The sequence below is a fragment of the Accipiter gentilis genome, chromosome 5, assembly GCF_929443795.1.
Source record: "Accipiter gentilis chromosome 5, bAccGen1.1, whole genome shotgun sequence".
In the NCBI taxonomy this organism is placed as follows: Eukaryota; Metazoa; Chordata; class Aves; order Accipitriformes; family Accipitridae; genus Astur; species Astur gentilis.
In genome coordinates this window covers 4,588,383-4,613,940 of record NC_064884.1, presented here as the reverse complement: position 1 = coordinate 4,613,940, position 25,558 = coordinate 4,588,383, and the positions used below count along the sequence as shown (strand labels likewise).

Here is a 25,558-nt window from a genome sequence, read left to right as displayed (position 1 = left end):
ATGCTCGGCCTCCCCTTTGCATCCCCGTAGCCGCGTGAGGCCGGCCCTTAAACCTGGTATCAGGGGAAACTCAGCTTAAACCTGGTATCGGGGAAAACTGATCCTAAAACCAGACCTGTGACTTGCTGCACCGCACACTGTTACGCTGAGATTATTTTTTAAAAAAAAAAAAAAAAAGCGGCGTGCATGACCCCGTCGCTCTAAAACATGTTTATCTAAAAAAAATAAACCTAGGGATTTTTTTTTTTATTTTTTTTTTTTGCGAGGAAAAGGATTTTTGGACCGTTAATAAATGATTTGCATTTTTTCTTTTTTTTTTTGAGACGTTCTTACATCTTTGTCTCAGCTTTTTTAAAATGCCCGTTTGTAACATCCGTAATATTTCGGTAGGGATGTGCATGTGGATAAATCAATAGATATCCATCGGGGGGGGGGGGGACACACGCACCTCAACAATATTTAAGGGACTGGAGAAGGTTGGAGACCACCCACGGGGGGGGGGGGGGGGGGGGGAAGAATGACGTCAGGGCTCCTTTACCCACCACCGGCACCCACCTTCCCGGTGACGTCACCCCTCCTCCCCCACGCCTGCGCAGTGCGGCGGAGCTGCCCGCCCCCCCCCCCCCCCTTTCACCCCCACCCGCGGCGCGGAGGATGCGGGGCCGCAGGTGGGTGCGGGGCTGGGGGGTGCGTGGGGGGCTGGGGGGGGTGCGTGGACTCGCGGGAGGAGCGATTTTGGGGTGCAGCGGGTGGGGGGTTGGGGTGCGAGGGGCGTTGCTGTTGCGTGCTGGGGGGGGGGGGGCTGTTGGGGTGCTGCAAGGGGATTGCGTGGAGGTGCGGGACCCCCCCCGGGGCGCGTGCACGAGTGGGGAGGGGGGGGGGGGCTGCGTCGGGGGCGCGCCGCCGTGGTGCATCGTGGGTAAGGCGTGCATTGCGGGGTGCAGTGGGGGGGGGGGGGTCTTGGGGGGGGGGTGGGCGTCGTGGTGCAAGGTCGCGGGTAGGTCTGAGGGCGCTTGTGGTTTTTTTTTGGGGGGGGGGCAGCTTGCGGTGCATTGTGGGGGGTGCCCGTGTTGGGGAGGGGGAGGGGGGTGCGTGCTCCGCTGCGCATCAGCGTCCGTGCAAGGGTGGTGCGCCGTGGGATGCGCGCGGCAGGGGGGGGGGGGGCTGCACGGGTGCTGTGGGAGCGTTTGGGGGTGTTTGGGGAGGGGGGGGGTGCAAGCACGCGGGTGCATGTACCGGGGGAGGGGGTGCGTGGGCGCGTGCACGTCGGGGTGGGGGTGGGGGTGGGGGGTGCGCGGGGTGCAGGAGCGACTGGGGAGCTCGCGTTTGGGGGTGCCCGAGGGGGGGGGTGGTGGTGGGTGGGGGGGGGGTGTGGACGCACGCTGCGTGGCTGGGGGAGGGGGGGCGGGGGCGCGTGGCGCGCAGGGCACGCGTGCAAAGGCGTGCGTGCACGCGCCGCGCGGTCACCCTCGAGCGCACGCGCCCAGGGGCTTTACGTGCGCGCCCACCCACCCCCCCACACACACACACACGCGTGGGGGGGGGGGGGGGGGCGTGCGTGCGTGCCGCGGACCCGCCGAGGTTCACGCGCAACCAGCGCGCGGCACGGTTTTTTGTTTTTTTTTTTGGGGGGGGGGGGGGGGCGCGGGCGTGCACAGACGGTACTGAAAGCCCCAAAGCCGGGTTTTTCCCCCAAAAGCTGGAGCGTGTTTCTGCTTTCCCCCTCCCCGGGGGCAGCGTGGCCGGGGCTGGGCGAGTGGGTTGGAGTAGCGGCACCTTTACTGCGTTATTACCGACTTACTACTAGGTGACTGCTTGCTTCTGTGAGGCTACTGCTAAGATACTACCGGGATACTCTCAGTAACTTGGTGAAGGACTAGTGAGGTACTATCAAGACGCGGCTGAGATACTCTCAGGATACTACTGGGGTGCTACTAAGGTGCTACGAGGAGTTTACTGAAATGCTGTCGGGATATTCTGCGGGCAGCGCCAAGGCGCTCTCAGGGTGGCATTAAGATACTGTCAGGATACTATGTGGATGCTACTGGGATACTGCGAGAACGCTGCTAAGCTACAGTCAGGGCACTCCCAGGATGCTATCAGGATGCTCCTCGGGTATTTCCAGCGCCTTTCAAGGGCTGGTACCGCCGGAGCAGCGCTAACACGCCATCAAGGGACTCTGGATTCTACAACAGATACGGTTGAGTTGCTTTCAGCGTAGTAACGTGGCACTAAGATAATATCTGGCTATTACCTTGCGCTACCAAGATACTATCGGGACGCTACTAAGATAATAACCGTATACCGATATACCACTGTTAGGATCCTGTCAGGACACCGCTGATACGCTACTGTGATACTGTCAGGGTGCTGTTAGGATGTTACTAGGACACTATTGGGATGCTCCTGACGCAGTAACTCCTACCTGTGCTACTACAACGTCAGGGTAATGCTGAGCTATTCAATGGCCGCTACTAGGATAATCTCAGTGTAGCACAGAGGTACTCTCAGGACTCTGCGAAGCGTTTATCCAGGATACTCCGAAGGTACCGCTGAGATACTTTCACCATACTATCGAGGCACTACTAAGACACTGCAGGGCCACTACTAGGATACTGCTAAGATAGTATCAGGGTACTACTATGATACTGTCAGGATATTATCACAACGCTGCTAAGGTGCTTTCAAGACAGTACTCATTTTTTAGTGGGATGCTGTCAGGACACTAGCAGAATATCAGTAGGATACTTCTGAGATACTACAAGGGCACTAGAAAAGATAGGGGTGAGATACTTCTGGGATACTATCAGGGCAATGCTCAAACTTTTGGGGTACCGTCAGCACATTACTGATACTAGTGTGATACTTCCAGGCCACTACTAAGATAGTAGTGCTATAGTATAAGGATACTACTAAGATACTACCAGTTCAGTGTAAACGGTAGGGTTACGATACTTTTTACATACTATCAGGGTAGCACTAAGCTATTTGGGCCACTGTCCACCCTTTGTCGCTACTAGTAAAGTACTACTTACTAGTGTAGTGTCAGGATGTCAGCATATTTCTACCAAGACAGTACTAAGATGCTGTTGGGATACTACTAGGATACTACAGAGATACTGTTGGTTATATAATAGCCCTGGCAGTAGGGTTTCAGCCCGCACGGCAGCAGCAAAGGGAGTGGGGAGCCCTCGTGTTGTAACCTGTGAGTAGCCCGGTGCCTCACAGGCAGCCTCTCCCCGCAGCTAAGGCGGCGCATCGGTACTGAGGAGGATGGAGGCGCCCCTGGTAAGCCTGGAGGAGGAGTTCGAGGAGGGGCCCGGGGACGATGGGGGAACCCCACAACGCGCTGCAGACCCAGCGCTGGCCGAGCTGGAGAGCTTCTCGGCCGAGATGATGAGCTTCAAGTCGATGGAGGACCTGGTGCAGGAGTTCGACGAGAAACTCACCGTCTGCTTCCGCAACTATGATGCTGCCACCGAGGGTCTGGCCCCCGTGCGGGGGCGTCTCCAGGCGCAGGAGGAGGAGGAGCGTCTCCAGGATGAGGAGTGAGTAAGGCCCCCCCCACCCCCCCCTACTTCTGGCGACACGTGCCTCCTTGCACACCTGCAAAACCCACACGCTCCCGATGCAGACTGGCTCCCTGCGTTGCAGCGTGGTCATGCAACACATCAAAGCAGTGGTGTAGTAAGCTGTGAGTAAGCCCTCTCGCAGCCTGTGTGCCTCCTTGCGCCCTTGAGAGACTTCACGGACCAGCTCCCTGCATTGCAGCACGGTCATGCACCATGTCAGGAATAGCGCTGTAGTATCCTACGAGTAACCACTCCGTCGGGCTCTGCATGCCGCCTTGCACGCTAGCAAGGTACACCCCGCATACAACTCAGCCCCCTGCATCATGGCATAGTCATGCAGCAGCATGGAGTAGCCGTGTAGTATCCTATGAGTAGGCCACCCTTGGGCCTACATGCCTCCTTGCATGGTCATGAGATACACCTCCTCCCAGAACATGCAGACCAGCCTACCCCATTGCAGCATGGTTGTGTAGCACATCAGAGTAGCACCGTAGTATCCTATGAGTAACGCCCCTCTGGGGCTTATTGCGCTTCCTTGCATGCTTACAAGATCTCCACCACATGCAAATCAGCCCCCTGCGCTGTGGCGTGATCATGCAGCACCTTGGGCTGGCAGTGTAGGATCCTTGGAGCGGCTGTGTAGCATCGTTGGAGTAGCTGTGCGAGACCCCTGGAGTAGTTATGTAGCATCTGTGGAGCAGCTATGTAGGATCCATGGAGCAGCTGTGGAGCATCCTATGAGGAGACGCAGCAGGGTGCCCCATGTCGCATTGCAGGGGGTCACAGCAGGCTCAGTCTATGGGAAGAGAGCCCCCAGGGTGGCTGAGTGTAAACCTTGAGTAAGGTGTGAGTAGAGCTTAGCCTTTTGCTTGCAATGTGCAAGCTCTGCATCAAGCCAGGGGGCAGCCAACTTTGGCAAAATCCCCTCAACCCTGCCACAATATAGTGGCATTTGCATTACAATCTAAATATTCATTAAAAACCTTTTTTTGTTGCAAAATGCCTTTTTTTTTTTGCCAGATTTGGGGGGGGGGGGGTGTTGCAGTGTTGTTTAGACATTAACGCCTTTCTAACAGATTTTTTGTTGTTGTTGTTTAAGTGGGATTATTCCCCAGGCTGCAATTCCTAATACTCATTTTTCACCATGCAAGTGGTTGTTTTCAACCCAAGCGCCCCCAAATCTGTTTATTTTGCTGTTGGGTTTTTTTCACCAAAACCCACTGAGGCTGAATTGCTTTTCATAATTGGCCAAATTGACGGGTTTTCAGGGAAAAACGCAATTTGGCCTGGCGCCGGGAGCGCCGCGCTGTCGCCGGCAGCCGGCTCGCTGCCTGCTTTGTGCTGCTTATTGTGTCTTTTTTTGGGTCAGATTGGGCAAAACAGGGCTTTTTTTTTTTTTTTTTCCCTCCCTCTTGAATGAGCCCTGTGTGCATGGGCGGGGGATGGGCTGGGGCCTTAAAGGCGCTGTATTTCCCTAATTATTAACCAATTCTTACCGTAATTAACCCAGAAATCTGCTGCTGCTGCTTGCCTGACCTTGCAGGGTGCTGGCCCTTTAAGAGCAGGGAAAAAAAGCAAAGTTTGGGGGATAACCACTTATTTTTTCCTTATTTGCTGTGGTTTTGTTAAAAATAGGAATATCGGGGGGGGGGGGTTGACATGCACGTTTTTGTGCGTTAATTAGTGAAATATGTGATTTCAGGGGGAATTAAGATCAGGTAAGGAAGGAGATGAGATAAATACCCCAAAACAAGCGGGTTTAGGGATGGGGAGGGGCAGGCGGGTTTGGGGTGATTTAGGGGGAATTGGGATGTGCATGGGCATGGCACCGTGTCGGACTAAAACTGCCGTTTGTGGTGGGAAAATGGGTGGGCTTGCCTTAATTGGGGAGAAATTTTCTAATCTCTTTTTGTGCCTTTTTCCCCATTTTTGACCTTATTCCTCATATTACCACTTTTCACCGCTTTTTTCCCATTTCCCCCATTTTTTCTTTCCTCCTCTTTTTCTCCCTTTTCTCCACTTTTCCACCTTTTTCCCCATTTTTCCCCTCATTCCCCCTTTTTTCTTACATTTTCTTTTTCCCCACTTCCTGCTTTTTCCCCCTTTCTCCTTTTTCCCTTTTACCCCTTTTCCTCCTTCCCCATCCCCCATTTTCCCACCTTTCCCTTTCTCTCCCTTTTTCTCTTTTTTCCCCACTTTCCCCTTTTCCTTCTTTTCCCCCCTTTCTCATTTTTTAATCCATTTCCCCTCTTTTACCCCCATTTTCCTTCCCCCACTTTTCCCCATTTTCCCCAGTTTTCCCCTTTTTCCCCATCTTCTCCTTCTTTACCACTTTTTTCTCCTGTTTTCCCCTTCCCCCCTTTTTTCTTGCCCCCCCTTTTTTCTTGCCACCCCTCCTTACCCCCCTCCTTTTTTCTTCTTCTTCACATTTTTTCACTTTTTTATTCCTCCTCCCCCTCCCCTTTTTTTCTCCCCCTTTTTTCCCCTGTACCTCCTCCCCCACCCCCATACATCTTTTTGGGGGTGAAATTGGGCAAAATTAGTCCAGCCCTGCGGGGGAGGATCGGTCACCCCTAATAGTGGCGCAGAGGAAAGGGGTTTAAGGGGGTTTGGAGGAGTTTTGGGGTTGTTTCCAGGTGTTTCAGGTCTGTATTTTGGGAGATTTTGGGGTGGTTTGAGGGGGTTCAGGGCATCACAGCTGGTTTTTTGGGTGTTCTGGGGGGTGTTCCAGAGTGGCATTTTTGGATGTTCCAGGGCCATCTTTTGGGGTGTTTCGGGGCAGTTTGGGGGTGTTTCAGCGCTGTTTGAAGGTGGCAATTTGGGGTGTTTCAGGGTGACATTTTGGGATGCTGTGACTGCATTTTGGGCCATTTCAGCATGTTCCAGGGCAACATTTGGGGGAGTTTTGAGGCATTTGGGGCATTGCAGAAGTGTTGTGGGATGTTGGGCGATTGGGGAATGTTCTGGAGCGTCGCAGCAGCATTTTGGGGTGTTTCTTTGGGGTATCGGGGCAGCTTTTTGAGGCATTTTTAGGGTGTTTTTGGGCAATGTTTCAGGACAGCATTTGGGGGTCTTTCCCCATGGTATTTTGAGGTGTTTTGGGGTATCAGGGGAGTATTTTGGAGCATTTTTGAGTTTTTTGGAGTGGGGTCTTGGGACAACATTTTGAGATCTTTCGGGGTGTTCTGGGGCAGCGTTTTGGGGCATTTTGGGCACTGTTTCAGGAAAGCATTGTAGAGTGTTTCTGTGTGTTCAAAGGTGGCATTTGGGGATGTTTTGAGGCATTTCAGGGCTTTTTCAGGGTGGTGGTTTGGAGCATTTCAGGGTGGCATTTTGGAGCATTGTGGCTTTGGGGGGGCATTTTTGGGTGTTTTAGGATGGCATTTTGGGGTGTTTCAGGGCATTTTGGAGCTTTGGGACCTTTAGGGGTGTTGTGGGGTGTTCCAGGGCAGTGTTTTGAGGTGTTTGGGGGCCTTTCAGAGGGTCTTGGGGCTTTGTGGCAGTGTTTTAGGATGGTATTTTGGGGTGTTTCTGGGGCTTTGGGGGCGTTTTGGGATATTTTGGGGCATTTGAGGACATCATGGTGATGTTTCGGGGTGGCATTTTGGGGTATTTCACAGCAGTCTTCTGTGGCATCTGGAGACATTTTGGGGCATTGCAGTGGCCTTTTGGGGGGTATTTTGATGGCAACGTTTCAAAATGACGTCTGGGGACATTCAGGCATTTTGGGGTGCTTTGGGATATTTCAGGGCAGTATTTCACGGTGATATTTTGAGGAGCTTTGGGGTCTTCTAGGACATCATTTGGGATGCTTTGGGATGTTTCGGGCATCTTGGTGTTTTGGGATTGGGGGGGGGGCATTTTGGGGTGTTTCGAGGCATTTTGGCATGCCATTTTGGGACAGCTTTCTGGGAGGCAACATTTTGGCATCGGTGCTCACCACCCACCTCCCTGCAGGGTCTGGGATGCTCTCACTGATGGCTTCGTCCCCCGGGGCTCCCCCCGGCCCTGGCTGCTCCCAGGGGCTGAGGCCCCCGATGGCACCGACCCCCAGGTACGACCGTGGGCCCCCCCCTTGGCACCTCAACCCCGTCCCATCCCTGCATGACCCCTGGGTGATGCTTGACGGCTGTCCATCAGCCCCAAGGCTCAGCGACCATCAGAGCACTACCAACTACCCAAAATAGTATTTTGGGGGTGACACAGAACCAGTGCAGTGTTTGTCCACATTTTAGGGTGAAACCACACTGAAATGGGCAAGATTAAGCATTTGGTTCGGCTATCTGTTCTTTGCCAATTTGCCCCCAAGCCAGGGGTAATGTCGTGTATTTTTGGGGGTAGAAAATAGTGTTTTCTTCATTGTAGTGAGTTCATGCTGTGAATAGCTGCAGTTGGGGTTGTGGGAGGGCTGCAAAGATGCCTCAAAATCGACTGAAATTAACCCATTTGGATATTACGCAACCCGTTGCTAAAGGGGGAAGAGAAGGTAAATTTCTTGGGTTATTTTCTGCTAAAAAGGTGAAATAGCCTGTGAAAAGTGGTAAAAAAGAAGATGCCTCCCTGTCCAACATCTCCATCCAACGTGTCCGTCCATGTCCTCCCCATCCAGCGTTCCCCTCTGACATTTCCCCGTCTGATGTCCCCATCCAATGTCTCCATCCGACCTCTTCCCCATTCAGCATCACCATCCATCATCTCCCCATCCGACGTCCCCGTCAATTCCATCCAGCACCTCCAACACCTCCCCATCCAATGTCACCATCCAATGCATTAATTCAAATGACTCTCCACCCGACATCTCCATCCAACATAACTGTACTTCTCCCTGTCCAACTTCCCAGTTCAATGTCTCCATCCAACAGCTCCATCCAGTGTCTCCCCATCCGACATCTCTATCTGTCTCCTTGCGACACCTCCCCATCCAACACTTCCCTGTCCATCATCTCCCTCTCCAATGTCTCCAGCATCCCTGTGGAAAGTCCCAGTGCAAAGTCCCTATCCAAAGTCCCATCCAACATTTCCCCATCCAGCATCTCCATCCATCTCTATCCAGGGTCTCTGTCCAATATCCTTCCATCCAACGTTCCCAACCAATGTCTCCATCCAACATCCCCATCCAATGTCTCCCCACCCAGTGTCTCCCTGTCCAGCGTCCCCATCCGTGTCTCCATCCGATGTCTCCCCGTGTAACCTCCCCCCCCAGCCCCCCCATGCAGCATGTCCCCTAGAGCTGTGGTTCCCCGGTGGCTCTCCCTGGGCCAGGGCCGTGTCTGTGTCCGTGCTGGGGCCATGCCTGTGCCGGGCCGGGCCTGCGGTGCCACCAAGGTGGCCCAGCCTGTGTCTCCTGCAGCTCTGCGAGAAGGAGGAGGAGGAGGAGCTCACTGAGAGGAGTGAGCAAGACTCGGGCATCAATGAGGAGCCACTGCTGACAGCTGAGCAGGTACCCCGGCCCCCACGGGCTCCTGAATGCCTGCGTGTCCCCCAAAAGCCAAGCTGTAGCCCCTTGGCATGGTCTCAGCCCGCCTCAGCCCCATGGCCATGTGCTGAAAGCACAAAAAAAGGCCAAATCCCATCATCATGGGATGTGGGATGCAGATTTGGGTGTAGATGGAGGTGCGAGTTGTGGGTGCTGATGTGGGATTTGGGTGCGGATAGGAATGTGGGTTCCAGGTGCTGGATGCAAATGGGTGTCATGGGATGAAGGATGAAAACGGGGCGGGGGCAGAGGTGGGATGCAGCTACAGGATTCCGGTGCGGAGGCAGGGATGCAGATGTGGGATGCGCGATGCAGGTGCCAGATGCAGGTTGCCAATGCGAGGAAGGGGATGTGGATGGGAGACGCGGGGTGTGGGCTGCTGGATAGAAGGTGCAGGTGCACGTACAGGATGCAGGATGAAGGGAGCAGGATGCAGACGTAGGTGTGGGATGCAGATTTAGGTGTAGGCGCAGGTCTGGGGTGCGAATACCCGTGGAGGGGGGTGAATGTGGGATGTGGGATTTGGATGCAGACGGGAATGTGGGATGCAGATGCAGGATGCAGAGGGAGGACGCAGGGTCCAGATGGATGCAAATGCAGGTGCAGATGCGGGATGAAGGGGAGGATGGAGGATGCGGGGTGCCGATACAGATAGAGGGTGCAGGTGCAGTATGAAGAGACCAGATCCCAGCTGTGAGGGCAGGACGCAGATGCAGATGCAGGGTGTAGCTGTGGGCTGCAGGGTGTAGGTGCAAATGGAGGACCCTGATGCCCTGCAGGTCATTGAGGAGCTGGAGGAGCTGATGCAGAGTTCACCCGACCCCGAGGCTGACCCTGAGGGGGATGAGGATGAGGAAGAAGAGGAGGAAGAGACCGAGGCCGATGCTGAAGGCGAAGGCGGTGGCAGGGGCACAGAGCCCATCCTTCTGCGTGAGCTGCATGCTTTCTCCCCTGTTTTCAACAACAACTGCTCCCATGAAGGTATGGCCAGCAAAATCCAGGCCACTCGCTCTCTGGGGACAATTCCAACCAAATTGGACAATTGAGCCTCTCCAGGCTTCAGGGCCAGCTTGCTCCAGTGTTTACACAGTTTGGCCAGGAGGGGGCTCTTGGCAAAAAATGAATCCCACGGATATCTTGCTTTTAGTATTGCTTTAAATGCACCCAGGCTTTAGCCGAGCGCGCCGTGCGTTTTGCGAAATGCCTTGCTCTAAATGCATTTTGTGCCTTTCCCTAAAGCACTCGGCATTTTGCAAAACACACCGTGCCATTCATTAAATGTACTGGGCCTTGCACCGCCAGTGGTGTGCACCATCCTTTCTCCATGCACGCTGAGCTTTTTGCTACGCTTGCCCAGCGTTTTGCAGAAATGCCTGGTGTGCTTCGCATTTTGCTGTTTGCACCCTGCATTTCAGGAATTGCGCTTTCTTGACAGCACCGTGCCTGGAACTGAATGTGCTGGGCGCTTCACCGAGCCATGCACCGTGCATATTCCTAGCTGCGCTGTGCATTTTGTTGAGTGTTTCACTCCTCTGAATGTACCGACTGCCACTAATGCACGGGCATTTTCCTGATTGCACCATGCATTTTCCTAAGTCCGTGGAAAATACGGTGGTGGTTTTCACTAATTGCATTATGCATTTCCCCAAGAGCACCGTGCACGTTGCTAAGCGCACCATGCAGCATGTAGTACATTTCTCTACGTGCACTGTGCGTGCCACTAAACGCACCATAGGCTAGACTTTTCACTAATGGCATGGTGTGTGTCACTAATTGCCCCAGGCATTTTGCTAATTGTTCTGCGCATTCCCCTAATTGCACAGCGCATTTCATTTATTGCACCTTGCATGTCACTAATTGCACAGGCATGTTACTAATTGCATCAGGTGTTTCACTTATGCACTATGGATTTCACTGATTGCTCCGGGCATGTCACTAATTATATCGGTCATTTTACTAATTGCACCAGACCGGACATGTCACTAATTGCAGTGGGCATTTTACTAACTGCACTGGGCGTGCCACTAACTGTACCGAGCATTTCCCGAGTTGCACTGTGCCTTGCGCTTATTGCACCGGGTGTTTCACCAGTTGCACCGGGCAGCACGCTAATTGCCTCCCGTGTCGTAACAGCTGCAGCGTGCGTTTCACTAAATACGTAACGCAATGTTCTAAACTTCAGTGCGCATGTCGCTAGTTGCACTGCGCATGTCACTAATTGCACCAGGCGTTTCATTTATTGCACTGTATGTTTCGCTAATTGCACCAGGCATCCCACTAATCGCCCCCAGCACCTTCGTAATTGCGCTGCGCGCCTCGCTAGTTGCATAAGGTATTTTGCAGACTTCAGCGTGCGTTACGCTAACTGCACCGGGCGTCCCGCTAATTCACCGGGCAGTATTCCCTAGTTGCAGTACGCATTGCACTTACTGCACCGGCGCCTCGCCAGTTGCACCGGGCGGCCCGCTGCTCACCCCGCGCATCTTAATAACCGCAGCCTGCGTCTCGGTAATCGCAGAAAGCATTTTGCGAGCTTTCGTGGGCATTTTCCTAATTGCACCGTGCACGTCGGCGATTGCGCCGGGCTTTTGAGTAATTGCTCACCAGTTGCACCGGGCGTTCCGTTGGCCGCGCCGAGCGTTTCGCCGGTTGCGCCGGGCGGCCCGTTAGTCGCCCCGTGCGTCTTAACGGTAAGAGCGGCACGGCACCCGGCCCTAACCGCGACACCCGGGCGGCAGGGCTGGGGCGGCTGTCGGCGCGGGAGCTGGTGGCGGCGGCGGGGCGCGCGGAGGCGGCCAGCCGGGCGCTGTCGGCGGAGCTGGTGGCGCAGCTGGCGCGGCGGGACGAGCTGGCGTTCGAGAAGGAGGTGAAGACGGCGTTCATCGGGGCGCTGCTGGCGGTGCAGGGGGAGCAGCGGGAGCAGCGGGAGGCTGCCCGGCGCCGCCGTCGCGACAGGGGGCTGAGCCTGCAAGGCGGGCGTCCCGAGCGCGGGAACCACATGCCCAGGAAGGTGGGGAACGGGGGCTTGGGGGCGGTTGGGATGGGGCTGGAGGGGGAGATGGGATGTGGGATGGGGGGATGTGGTGGGACAGGGGGATGTGGTAGGACAGGGGTTGGGGGACAGGGGATGGGGCAGAGGGACGTGGGATGGGGACACGGGGCAGGGGGATGAGGGATGGGGACGTGGGACGGGGATGCAGGGACAGGGGATGGGCGACAGGATGGAGCAAGAGGGACGTGGGACGGGAGGATATGGGATGGGCGAACATGGGACAGATGCAAGGACGGGATGGGCGACAGGATGGAGCAAGAGGGATGTGGGACGGGGGGATGTGGGATGGGGGGACATGGGACAGATGCAGGGACGGGATGGGCGACAGGATGGAGCAAGTGGGACGGGGGGATGTGGGACAGATGCAGGGACGGGATGGGTGACAGGATGGAGCAAGAGGGACGTGGGACAAGGGGATGTGGGATGGGGGAACATGGTGGGATGGGTTGGGGACGGGGCAGAGGGATGTGGGATGGGGACGTGGGACGGGGATTCAGGGACGGGATGGGCAACAGGATGGAGCAAAAAGGACGTGGGACAGGACGGGTTGGGTGATGGGGGATGGGGTTGAGGGACACGGGGCAGGGGGGTGAGGGATGGGGGGGGACGTGGGACGGGGGATGCGCGACAGGAGGGAGGAAAAGGGACATGGGACAGGGGGATGTGGGATGGGGGGACATGGGACAGAGGGTTGAGGGGTGGGGGGACATGGGACAGAGATGCAGGGATAGGGGATGGGGGACAGGATGGAGCAAGAGGGACGTGGGGATGCGGGGACAGGAGAAGGGATGGGGCCAGGGGGATGGGGGGACAAAGGGTTTGGGCAGATGGGGAACAGGGGGACGTGGGGACAGAAGGAGAGGGGGATGTGGGACAGGGTAATGGGGGGACGTGGATGGGAGTCAGGGTGCCGGGGGGGGGGACGTTGGTGCCGGGGGAGGTGTCACGGGTGACATTCGTGTCCCCGGGAGGTGACTGGGTGTGTGTGGTGGTGTGTGTCCCCAGCGCTTCAGCATGGAGGGCATCTCCAGCATCCTGCACTCCGGCCTGCGCCAGACCTTCGGCCCCACCGCCAACGAGAAGCAGGTGCTCTTTTTCCCAAAAAAATTGCCCGAATCCGTCCCCTTTCACAGTCCTTCCCCCTGCATCGCCCAAACCCATTTAAAAATATTTTTTCATTTTATGACCCTGCTCTGTCCCCTACACTCTGCTAACCCATCTTGCAAGAATCACCATTTTTCACCCCAAAAAATCCTCCCTAAGCAGGGGTTCACGGTTGGGCGGGTTTTGCAGCATGCAGTTAATTCAGTAACCCCCCCCCAAAATACCAGCAAATTAAATGGAATCACAGGAAAATCGCAGACATACTCTGCTTTTGCACCGATTTGGGGTGATTTGTCTCAAGGTGGTGCAAAAAATAGGCAGGTCTGTGCTATCTGCGTGGTTTTGGGGTGGTTTGTGTGGTTTTTTTTTGCAGTACCTGAACACAGTGATTCCCTATGAGAAGAAGGGGTCACCACCCTCTGTAGAGGATCTGCAGATGCTCACCAACAGTGAGTATTCATTCAAGCTGCCGTTTTGGGGCAGAACCAGACATTTTGCATCTCCATGGTGTGGTCGATTTGGGATGCAAATGCACATTTTGCATTGCTGCAGCAGCTGTGATTTGGGTGCATCATTGCAACACAGCCAGTTTGGGGTGTGATTCCCCCCCCCCCCCCCTTTTTTTTTTGCATTGTTGCAGCACGGGCAATTTGAGGTGCTACCACCCATGTTGCATCATTGCAACAAAGCCCATTTTGGGGGGGAAAAGGCCTGTTTTGCAGCATGGCAGCACAGCCGGTTTGGGGTGCGATCATCCATTTTGCATCACTGCAGCACAGCTGATTTGCAGCAAAGCACCCCCCTCCATTTTTGCACCTTACACCAGCACCAATTTGGGGGTAAAACACCCTTTCTGCATTGCCACGGATTGGCTGACTGGGGGTGAAAGTGCTTTTTTGGGGGATGCTCTCAGGCCTGGTGCATTGTGGGAAACTCCGGCAGTGTTTCTGTGGCGACTGTGGGACTGGTCTTGGTGGGGAAATGGGACATTTGGGGGACAGTGGGGCCGGGCTCACAGCTCCATTCCCCCTCACAGTCCTGTTTGCCATGAAGGAGGGGAACGAGAAGGTGCCCACACTGCTCACGGACTACATCCTCAAAGGTATCTGCTCACCTTGCGCATCCCTCCTGCACCCCTCGTGCATCCTTCATGCAGTTCCCGTGAAGTCCTTGTCCCCTCTGTGCATCCACTGTGGATTCCTTTTGCATATCCTTGTGCATCCTTTCTGCATCCTTGTGCAACTCCCTCGCATCCTTCATGCACCTCCTGTGCATCCTTGTGCATCTCCCATGCATCTTGTGTGCATCCTTCATGCATCTCCATGCATCCCTTGTGCATTGTCGGTGCATCCTTTGTGCATCCTCTGTGAATCCTGCGTACATCTCCTGTGCATCCCTCATGCATCCTTTGTGCAGGCCTTGTGCATCCTCACACACCTTTGTAGATCACTGCATCTTCCCTGGACTTCCCTTATACCTTGTTACGTGGTCCACCCGCTTCCTTCCTGCAGCCTCACGAACCCCTGTGCACCCCCTTCACCCCTCACGCACCATCGTGCATTCCTCCTGCATCCCCATTCATCCTCCACGCATCTACTGGGCACCCCTCCTGCATCGCCTGGCCATCCTTGTGCATCCCTGTGCATCTCCCACACAGTTCTCATCCATCTCTTGTGCAGCCTCCCGCACCCTTCATGCACCATCGTGCATGCTTTGTGCATTCCTCCTGCGTCCTCTCTGCACCCCATTTCCAGCTACCGGGCAGCCTCACGTAGCACTCATGCATGCTTGTGCACCCACGTGCCCTCACGCACGCTCATGCGTCCTTTCTGCACGCTCTGGAATCCTCATGCATGCTTGTGCGTATGTGCATACTCGTGCACCCTTGTGCACCCCCGTGCACACTTCTGTATCCTCCTGCAGCCCTCGTGCACCCTCATGCACCGCCGTACACCCTTGCACGCCCGTGTATCCTCGCGTTCTTTTGCGTATCCCCGTGCAAGCCTGCGCATCCTTGTGTGCTCGTGCATCATCGTACATCGTCGTGCAGCCCCGTGCATGCTCGTGCATCCCTGTGCACACCCGTGCATCATCGTGCACCCGGGTGCAACCCCCCATACGTCCCTGGTGCGCTCTCGGGCGCGCCAGTGCACACCCATGACCTCTCTCTTTGCAGTGCTCTGCCCAACCTGATGCGGCGCTGCCCTCGTGCCCCCCTACCCCGGCGCCCCTCGAAAACGGGGCCAAACCCGAGGAAAATGGGTCGCCTGCGGCCCCCCACCCTCCCCCCTGCACTCCCCCCCACCTTTGCACAGCTGGGAAATAAATAATTCGTTTCATTAATTAAGCAACCAGCCTCCGGCATCTTCATGCCCCCTGGCTTGCGACGTCGGTTTGCAACTTTTCGAGAGAAAAAGGCACTTTTTTGGTGGAAAATACCGACAAGGACTGTGCTGCGATGCTCATGAATATTTCAGAAATTTATAAAATATGCAAATTTCTGGCTAACGAGCTGCTGGGTGCTCAGAGCTGGCTGCAGCGCTCCAGGCAGCTGCCATGATCAGAGGGGCAAAATTCAGCTGTAAATTCCATTTTGAGGGCATTTTTTTTCCACTTTTAACTTCTCTGCAGCCCTGTTTTCTGCTAAAAATTGTGCAAAAATCACCTTTTTTTTTTTTCCCCCAGAAAATCATCCCATTAATTAGTACTGGCTTATTAGGGAATGGGGTGGGGGTCCATTTTGGGGAAAATTGCTCACTTTTGGGGTTTGTTACTCATTTGGGGGGATAGTCCCTAATTTGGGGGTCTTTGCTTATTTTTTTGAGAGTGTCATCCGTTTGGGGGGTAAATTCAGTTGTTTTGGGGGAAATCGCTCATTTTGTGGAGTTTTACTCACTTTGGGGAGCATCACTTGCTTTTGGGGAGAGTCACTCATTTTTGGGAGGATTGCTAGTTTGGGAGAGCATCATTTTAGGGCAACATCACTCATTTTGGGGACTGTTGCTCATTTTGGGGGAGAATTGCTCATTTGGGGGAAACATTTTGGGGAGCATCATGGTTTTGAGAAGATCAATCATTTTGGGGGCACCACTCCAAAAGAACCACTTAATTTTGGAGGAGGATCCCTTATTTTGGGGGAAGCCTTGTTCATCTGGGGGAAGTAGCGCTTTTGGGGGGAAACACTTCAATTTTGGGGAGCTTCCCTCATTTTGGGGGAGCGTAATATGTTTTGGGCAGTATCACCCAGCTACGGGTGGGTCACTCCTTTTGGGGGAGCATCACTCATTTTTGGATAACATAATTCATTTTTGGGTGAGCATCACAGATTTTGGGGCAGAATCACTCATTTTTGGAGAATATAAGTCATTTTGGGGTGGGCATCACTCAAGAGAGGTGTAACATTTTGGGGGAGCATCACTTTTGGAAGTGTAAATCCTATTTGCACCACATCACTCAATTGCGGGTTTTGGTCAGTTCACCCGTTTGGGGGCTGATTCACCTATTTGGGGGGGAATTGTGCCCATTTGGGGGAGTTATTCACCCATTTTGGGGCTTCTCCACTAGCAGGAAGAAGCTGCCAATAAAATACAGCTGCGAAACCTCATCTCGTAGCACTTTATAATAAATGGCCATGAATTAATACTAAATTACAATGAATCCTTTATGAAATTACAGATTACATTCACGCCAGATCAGTATCGAAAAATAGGCTTTTCTGCCCATTGCATCACTTGGGTTTTTTTTCCCCCTGGCTGCTGTTTCTTTTTTTTCTCAACTCTTCAAGAGCCAGAAAAAATAAGGACAAAACCGGCAAAAAGCCGCAAAAAAAAAAAATCCTTCTTACAGAAACCTGCATTTACAGGAGGAACCTGCAGAAGAAAATTCCTTTATTATTTCTGCCCCGCATCATCCGGGTTTGCTTTTGTGTTTCCCCCGCACCATATTTTAAGGCGAAATTCGCCATTTTGCTAGCATTTAAAAAAAAACCAAAATATGTTGGTTTTTTGCAGAGCTGCCCTCCCCCATGGCTCCTTTGGGGTAAAACTCCACCATTTTCCCACGCAGGTAGACAGTATCAGGGAGAAATCATCTTTCCAGCAACAATATTGAATTTCCTCCCACCTGGGTGAATCTTGGGGGTGACCATTCAATTTTGGGTGAAAATCTGCATTATTTAAACCCATTTTTCCCCCCACTTTCTCCTGACGCGGTGCCAAAACGCCGTGGGAAAGTCTTAACTGCCGGCAGCCTTTGCCCCAACTCTGCGTCCAGTCTCAGCCCTTAAGGACAAGGATGGGGTGATTTTTTTTTCCAGATTCAATGGGTTTTTCACACATAAATTAAAGGATTTGGGGGAATTTCCTCCCTTTTCCAGAAGGTTGCGTCCGGAGTCACCAAACAGCTGCAGCATAGGGGCCAAAACAGGGACGTTTGGACAATCTGGTGGGTCAAGAGCATGAAACCTTCCTCAGATCCGACCTGAAGCAGAATTTGCACTTGTAGATTTTTTTTCCCCGTGTGCCACTACTTATGCCTGTGAATCATCTTTCTGGGGGAAAACCCCCAAAAGCATCAGTCCTGGGGTTGGTTGGGGTTTTTTGCACCAAGCAATCCAAGTGATGGACACGGTAGCCCATGATGAAAACCCACTGTTGCCCAACAGCATCTGAGCATCGTGTGGGGAAAACAGCTTCCCTTAAAAATGCTTTTTCTTACCAAAAATGGAAGGGAAAAGGGGAAAATAAGAATAAAACCTGAAAAAAAAATTAATCTGGCCACAATATGTGCCTTGTAAACATGTGTCCTTCACTTCCACACGCTGACGTGGTGGTCCCCGTGCTCCCGATGGCAGCCGGGGCATCTGCCAGCGCCTCCAATTTGCTTTTTTCTCACCAATTTTGTTTTTGTTCTTGCCAATTTTTTTGGCATTTTGGGGGGAATTTTGTTTCTGGTGCTGTCCATGATTTGGGGAGGGTGCAGGAGGAGCTATTCCAGCGAGTCACTGTGGTCCAAGCCAAGGTCGGTACCAGGTGCTGCCGGGAGGCCACCAGGCTCTTCCTCCAGTTCTTCCTCTTCTTCTTCCTCCTCCTCCATCTCGTCCTCGTCCTCCTCATCCTCCTCCTCTTCCTCGGTGCCGTCGAGGGAGTCGTCGTGGGCTGCCAGCATGGCCTGCTGCATGGCCATGGTGGCCGTGGCTGACGACAGAGGTTGCAAGTTGTCCATGCTGAGCGAGCCTGAAATTAAAAAAAATATTTTTTATATATATATATATATATATATATATAAGGACTTCCCAGCTAATACGAAAAGGATGAAAAAGTGCATAAACCAAGAATAACCCAAGCAGAAAGCTACACTTGGAGAGAGAGCACCCTGTAGGGTGTCCCACCTGCCCCAGCCATTCTCCAAGGTTGAACCCTTAATTTTTTTAGCTAATGTATCCATTAAATAAGAAGAAACCTTCATTTTTCAGCAGATGCTCAAACTGACTGGGCAGATCCTCTTTTCATCCTCTCTTAATTTCCACCTTCCCTTCATCTTCTGTCTTCTCGTCTTGTCTGGTCCCTGTTCATCTCTGCTTTCTTCACCTTCTCTTCATCTTCTTTACTCCTCTTCATTTTCATCACCTGTTTTCTCTTCATCTTCTCTTTGTCTCTTTTCCCATCTTGTCTCATCTGTCTTCTCATCTTCATCTTTTTTTCGTTTTGCCTCCTCTTCTCTCCCCATCTCCCCCTTTACCTCCTCTCTAGCACCTCAGGAGATATCCCCAGTGATGTCCCATAGTGGGTGATCCTCGAGGACTGTGCTGATGCCGAGGAGATGGCAGTGCCACATTGCCAGCACACTTGTGATGGCCAACTGGATGGATCTTCTTGCGTGGGCTACCTCTTCAACATGTTTTTCCCCACAGGGGCATACGGGGCTCTAGAAATCCTTAATTACCAATTAAGGCCATAATTTAATACATGGTCACCCCATCCAGGAAGGGCAGGGGCTGTCAGTGTTTGTCCTTACCGTCAGGATTTGTCCCCGAATTGCCACCCTGCTGCTGCAGGACCCCAGCGGCGATGGAGTTGGGCCAGAAGCGCTGGGTGGGCCGGTGCTGAGATTTTATTTTCTTGGCTTTGGGGGCTGGGTCTGGGTTGCTGGCGTCGAGCATTGGCTGCAGGATGCGCCGCCGGGCATTTATGAACCTTTCCAGCAAAAAAAAAGAGACCATTCTTGTAAATAAGAGTCATAACACCAATTTTGAGTTAAACCAGCAGACGTAACAATTCAATGAGTTGCAATATAAAACACTTCCAAAAGTGGCTGCATGGTCCCAAAAGCTGGGGGTTTATCCTATTTAATTTGTCTGTGGCATGTTACACCGTTGCATTCATTTTTCCAGCTGAGTTGGTGTCTGCTACATATTGGGTTTGCCAGGAGAGGGCACTGAGATGCCGCAAACGAACGCAATCAATTAAACGCATCAGAGCCCGCCTCTGAGAAATTGGCCCCGACTGCCCAAGTTACCCCCCAAAAAGCATCACATAGCACCAAAATAATGGGAAAAAAATTTCCAAAGCCAGCAAGATGATTGCATGGGCCACCGATATGCTCACCAGTTGTTGACTTGCAAGAGGGTCAGGTTGGTTTGGGCGGCGATTTGCCTCTTCTCGTCCTCTGTGGGGTAGGGGTGCTAGAAAAAAAAGAGATGGGGCAGCACAATGACATCCCTGTGTGCAAAAAGGCAGCCCCCAGTGGAAAAAAAAAAATAACCACCCCCCCTTCTTTTTCATTTTCCCACCCCAGTTTTGGTGGCTTGTTGCATCTGAAAGATGCAAGGCTTAAGGGTGGCATCTGAGACCATCATGGTTTGCCTGCTGTCCCTGGGGCTTTTCCAAGGCTTTCCATCAAAGGCTTTTCCTTGAAGGAAGTTAGTATTTTTTGTTTTAGCGATTTTCCGATAATGGTTTTTTGGTAAAGGTGGGATTTGGGCGTCAAAACCCACTGTCACCCACAATGCTCCTTGTCAGATGCATCAGTAAAACACTCCAAAACATCTGCACTGGGAGACTACCAGCACTCAAAGCTTCAACAACCTCCTCCCAACTATGCTAAAATCCTCCTTTCCAACCCCCAAAATGAAATTGTTATCAAACCAGCCCCACGTGTCATTTTTCAGAGCCCCAAGCCAGTGCCAGTGTTGATTCACATGACTTGTTTTCCAGCTGTTTGCCCTTGAAATAATGTGATTTCCTTGACAAAACCACCCAAAGTCATGGCACGCAGGAGACTCCTGTCCCACCAGGGCCTCAGGGGTGCTAAAGTGGTTAAAAATGGCTCTCTTTTTGGCAAAAGTATCCTCATTTTTGGCATATTATTTCCAGCATTCCTTCCTCCTGCTGGTGCTACAAAACTTCTAAACCCAATAAAATGATGAGCATCAATGCTATTAGGTTAAAAACCACATAATCTATGATGTCGGATGGAGAAATCCCATGGGGAAGCCCAAGCATCTTCTGACCATGAGGACAAGGCTGAGAGCAGAAGTCCAACCATACAGTAGAATAACAATTTCTTTCAGTTTTTCAATCCAGTTTTGGAAATCTGAAACCATGGGGCATTCCTTGCACCCAACAGAAGATTGCTCCTCAGTTTCTGGTCTTCTAAATCCTTTTCCTGCTTGCAAATCTGCAGTTCATCCCTCCAAAAGCATGGGACATGCACGATGCAGCTTGGGATGGCGGCCCAACACAGTGATACTCTTGTCCTCAATGCAATAAATCCAAAATTTCCCATTTCAAAAAAAGGCTGGAAAGTTCCCAACCAGCTGCTGCTCCATGTCCTGGGTCATGTTTTACCCCCAAGTTGCTCCTTGGAGCTGCTATTTTCTGTTTTGCTGTTATCTATGGGTCTCCCACCTTCCTGGAGACCCTCATGCAACTGTTCGCAACCAGTGTCTGAGTGATTTCTTGGCCAAATTATGCAGGAAAAAGAAGGGGGGTGGTGTAGCTTTTTGCTCTTCTGAAGAGCAATCTTCTTGCATGAAAATATCATGGTTGCATCCTCTGAGCTCCCTCCGCCTACCTACATCTTCAACCCCCAAAATGGGGCGATTTGGTAATTCTATATTTTGGCTGATTGCTGATGTGCCATAACCATACCTGTGGGGCAGCTTTCACACCCAGGCTTGCTGGAAAACAGTATTTTGGAGCTATTAACTGGAAAAAAATGCTACACCACCCATCCACAATAATTTGTGGAAGTCCCCCTCTGTTTGCTTCTTCATGCATTAAGGGAGTATTTTTGCCAGCTGCAGTGAAAACGGTCATCCCCAAAATAAATCCAAAGCCACTTTGAGACCTCTGAATATAAATTCAGACAAGCCACCACCTCGATTTGTTCATTTTAGGGTTTTTTTGCCTTTTTTTTCCACCTTTGCAGGGTGTTTTGGCAGCTACGGTGCTCACCATGAGATGCTGGAAGAGCCATGAGCGCATGATGTTGGTGGCATGTTTGGGCAGGACGCCCCGCTTGTTCTTGGACTTCTTGTCCTCACCGTCGAGGAGGGAGGTGAGATCCAGGTTCACCTGCCAGGGGAGAGGAACAGGGAGAGAATTGGCTGAAAACAGCAATGGGCAACCCAAAACCCAAGCAAAACTAAGGCAAAAAATGAGCAAAACCAACCCAAAATGGGAGTAGGGCAAGTGTAAAAAACAAGCACTTGCAGGGAGTGTCCAAATACCCTTTTTTTTTTCCCAAAAGAATTTGCATTAAATCCACATTTTCCCCCAGGATCTCTATTTAATATCTCAAATTTTTTGCCAATGCTTTGCAAGGGGCAGTGGGCTTTTTCTCTCTGCTATGGCACTGGCATCGCAGTTGGGGACCGTGGTCCTGAAGCCATGACCATTTTTGATGTGCAATTAAGGAGGAAAACACTTTTACCTTAAAAAAAACCAAACCCCCCAAAATCCCCCAAAAGATGACTTTCTAAACCTGAGGTTAAAACTCTGCCATTCATTAAACCCTTGCAAATCTGTGTGCCTCACTCAGCTGATTCCCACCACAAGGAGAAACATGCCCATTGAGCAAAAATTTGCTTTTTTTTTCCTCCAAAAATAAAAAATAAACATCTTGCTGCAAGAGAAGTTTTAATGAGGATGCAGGAACTGAACTGAAATCTCAGCACTTGAGTTAAAAAGGGATTTTTTTTTTTTCCCCAGCTCTTCATCAAAACACTTCTCCTGGATGAATTAAACATCAGGCCAGCAGGTCCCTGTGATTCCCCTGGGCTCTGGCTGAATAAATCATGGCAGCAGCTTGGGAAGAGCATCCAGAGGTGCTTGTCCAGGGCTCTCTCCCTGCCCCGATATTCCCTGCGCATGTGTTTTCCCCACCACAGAGGGTTTTGCTGTAAGATTTAAGCCCGCAATGGAGAAATATTAAAGAAATTTTAAAAACCATGGAACAGGCAATAAAACTGCCAGAGAGGTGCCACCCATTTCCAAAATGCCTGGTTTGTTTTTGTTTTTTTTTTCCCAAGAGGCTGCCACAATTAAATTGGGGCTTTTCAGAAAAAAGTCTGCATGGGGGGATTTTTGCTGATCTGCCCCCAGGAATCAGTGTAGCAGAAATCAGTGGGTTTTTTTCCCAAATTCCTGGGCAATGGGGGTTTGGAAGGGATCACAGACAACGCAGCCAACAGGGATGGCAAGTTGTCCTTATAAATCCATTTCTACCCCAAATTGTCGCATTATTGCAAGAATGCAGCCACAAAGGGAAAACCCATGTAGTTAATTGCAATGACAAAAAAAAGGAATAAAACCAGAGCAAATGGCTAAAAAAACCCACCCCAAAATCCATAAAGCTAGGAAAAGAAATGAGCCTTTCCCATGAGCGCTGTGATTGCCACACCGGACAGGCAACACCAGTGATCCCAAATCCATAATATAATAGCAATAATATCCTATCCCATCCCATCCCATCCTATACTATACTATAATATAATACAAATATTATACTTCATTATAATATTGTATAATATAGCAATAATATAAGCACTGCTATCATTTATTAGGTCGTTGTTATAATTTGTTAGGTACCCCAAAGGAGCCTGGCAGATGGATTTAATCAACGTTTCTTGCTAATTAAAAGTTTAGGATACTCCAAGGGTTGAATTTCTTGAGAAATTGGGGGTTTTCCTTGCTGCAGCAGTTCAAAACATTGCACGAAATGGAAATTTGAGGTGGGAAATTCTTACCTGGGCGTTGGGGATCTGCAGGGCACCGGGGGCAATGGCTTGGGCGAGGACCTGGCCCTGTGACGTCACCATTGTCACGGGCTGGTACAAGGCTCCACCTACGGCAAAAAAAGGCTCGTGGGGCTACCGAAACCCCCAAATTTCTACCCCCCCCCCCCCCACCACCAGCCTCCCCCAGGGTCCCTACCTGGCACGGCAGGTGAGCCGCTGCCAGCGCTCATGGCCAAGTTGCCTGGTGGTAGCGCAGCCGCCGGCACCACGATGCCCGGCGGTGGGTTGGAGGCAGGCGGCAGCGCCGCCGGTGAGCTCTGCAGCATCTCCTGCGGAAAAAAAAAAAATACGAAAACCATGGATTTTAACACGCGGCAGGGGCATGCGAGGTTTTAATTCTCCCCTTGCAATAAGCTCGCCCCGTTGCCTTTCTTTTTCCCTAGGTGGTTCAACAGGCAAAATCGCGGAAAAAGGGATTTTTCAAGTTGTGGCAGTTGCAAAAAAAGATGGAAAAAAGGATTTATGCTTTGCAAAGCTCCCACGTAGCGTCTTTCCCAAATTCGTCTTCTTTGTGCAGCCAATATTTCCCGTAAGGAAAAAGGAAAGAAAAATAAGAGCATGATAGACAAGAAGGAATTTCTTCAATCTTCTTTTTCTTTCTACAAATTTCTGTTTTTTTGGTGCTTTGACTGGAACTGGATGCTGCAGCATTCGCTAAAAGCCAGGACAAGCACCATGGTTTCCCCTTGCCAGAATAACAGTAAAATAATGAAATTAGTAATAACGTAACCCCATTTGAGATCATTCCTTGCAGCTTTAAGCTAACTTCTTGCAAAAATGGGCATTTTTTTAGCAAAAAGCTGTAATGTCATTGTCAGCCCCAGCTCTGGAGCAGCTCTTGCATGCACGCGGCAATTGGAAGAAGCCCAAATTGAATGATTATTTGAATATTTAATGCAACATTTTGGGAAGGGAAGGGTGCCACAATTGAGGATATGGGGAACACAGGGCAGTGTACCACAACCTCCCGGATGGGCAGAATTTTGCAAATCATACTTATAAAACTATCGTTTCAAAATAAGCCCAAGATAACGATCTGTCTCTAATTCGCCCAGCTGTAATGGAAGTAAAACTGCACTCATTTCTTGCAATAAAAATATTTGTCCCTCTTTTCTACCCATTTTCCCATTCCACATCACTTCCCTGGTGTCCGGCTTGTTTTCAACTGTTGAACAAAATGCCAACAAAGGGGATTTTTTTTTTTCACTTTTTTATTCAATTTCCCTTCATTTTGATGCATTTCTTCAAGAAACCTATTACTTGGTTTAAGAAAAAAAGAATTTATCTGGACTGGTGACATGCAACACCACCAGAAAAGGCAACCACGCAAATGTGGTCAGGTTGGAAAAAGGCGTAGCTCCTCTTTTCCTTGCAATAAAACTACAGAGATGGTAATTTGAACCCACAAATCAATTAATTTTACATCAAGAGATGGTGTGGGTGCATCATTCAACGGGGAGTGTCCATGTCTATGCATTTCCCATTGCTAGGGGGAAAAAATGTCATTTTTGGTCCATTTTTTTTGCTTTTCCCCATTACATTCATGCATCCATCAGCTTTTTCCCATCAGCCACCACCGATTTGCCTGTGCAGTGGTTCTCAATAAACTCTGCTTTCCCTGCATGCTTTTGCCATTAAAAATCCCTTGCTGCATTTTCCCTTCCCGTGATGCCGAACCCAAAACGTTGTAACCACTGCCTCTACTGCATGTTATTTTTGTCCTCTCCATTGATGATCTGAATATTATTTATCTGGAAGTTTTGCTGCAATTGCTGTGCATTTTTGCTTCACCTCCCAGACACTCCTTTTCATAGCTAAATTAATTTTAAAAATGTAAATATGACTGTAAAATACTTCTACTTTGTTTTAATATCCCTTCCCCATCTTCAGCTTTTGGGGGAAAATGGTTTTCTGTTTGAAAAATGAGGATTTCTCAGCATACAGAAAGCAAAAACTGGTTGCTTTTGCATGCACTTGGACTTGGCTTTTGCTAAGTGTCCGGCTAACAAATACAGTGGAAATATTAACATAAAACCAAATATGGACCTTGAAGA

General features: G+C 51.2%; 2 protein-coding genes across 7 annotated transcripts in view; one reads left to right on the top strand and one right to left on the bottom strand.

Moving 5' to 3' along the window:
• Positions 1 to 585: 585 nt before the first annotated feature.
• On the top strand, positions 586 to 15,555 carry FEZ1 (fasciculation and elongation protein zeta 1). 2 transcript variants are annotated; one of them, XM_049800448.1, is made up of 10 exons: positions 586 to 668; positions 3,246 to 3,548; positions 7,530 to 7,626; positions 8,923 to 9,012; positions 9,828 to 10,029; positions 11,787 to 12,058; positions 13,106 to 13,186; positions 13,578 to 13,653; positions 14,241 to 14,306; positions 15,381 to 15,555. In XM_049800448.1, exons 2-10 carry the CDS (start codon positions 3,274 to 3,276, stop codon positions 15,395 to 15,397), a joined length of 1,176 nt encoding a protein of 391 aa, XP_049656405.1. In that variant the 5' UTR covers positions 586 to 668; positions 3,246 to 3,273; the 3' UTR covers positions 15,398 to 15,555. The 2 variants fall into 2 exon arrangements, with proteins under 2 accessions (XP_049656405.1, XP_049656404.1); XM_049800447.1 differs by lacking the exon at positions 586 to 668 and adding an exon at positions 897 to 919.
• A 1,259-nt stretch (positions 15,556 to 16,814) lies between these two features.
• PKNOX2 (PBX/knotted 1 homeobox 2) overlaps positions 16,815 to 25,558 on the bottom strand; it is an 87,680-nt gene continuing 78,936 nt past the window's right edge. For all 5 annotated transcript variants that reach the window (XM_049800444.1, XM_049800443.1, XM_049800446.1 and 2 more), the window contains 6 exons: positions 23,641 to 23,773; positions 23,454 to 23,551; positions 21,661 to 21,780; positions 19,810 to 19,886; positions 19,220 to 19,398; positions 16,815 to 18,438 (listed from right to left, as the gene is read on the bottom strand). In XM_049800444.1, coding sequence (XP_049656401.1) covers positions 18,191 to 18,438; positions 19,220 to 19,398; positions 19,810 to 19,886; positions 21,661 to 21,780; positions 23,454 to 23,551; positions 23,641 to 23,773 — 855 coding nt within the window. In that variant the 3' untranslated portion in view covers positions 16,815 to 18,190. The remainder of the gene's footprint in view (positions 18,439 to 19,219; positions 19,399 to 19,809; positions 19,887 to 21,660; positions 21,781 to 23,453; positions 23,552 to 23,640; positions 23,774 to 25,558) is intronic.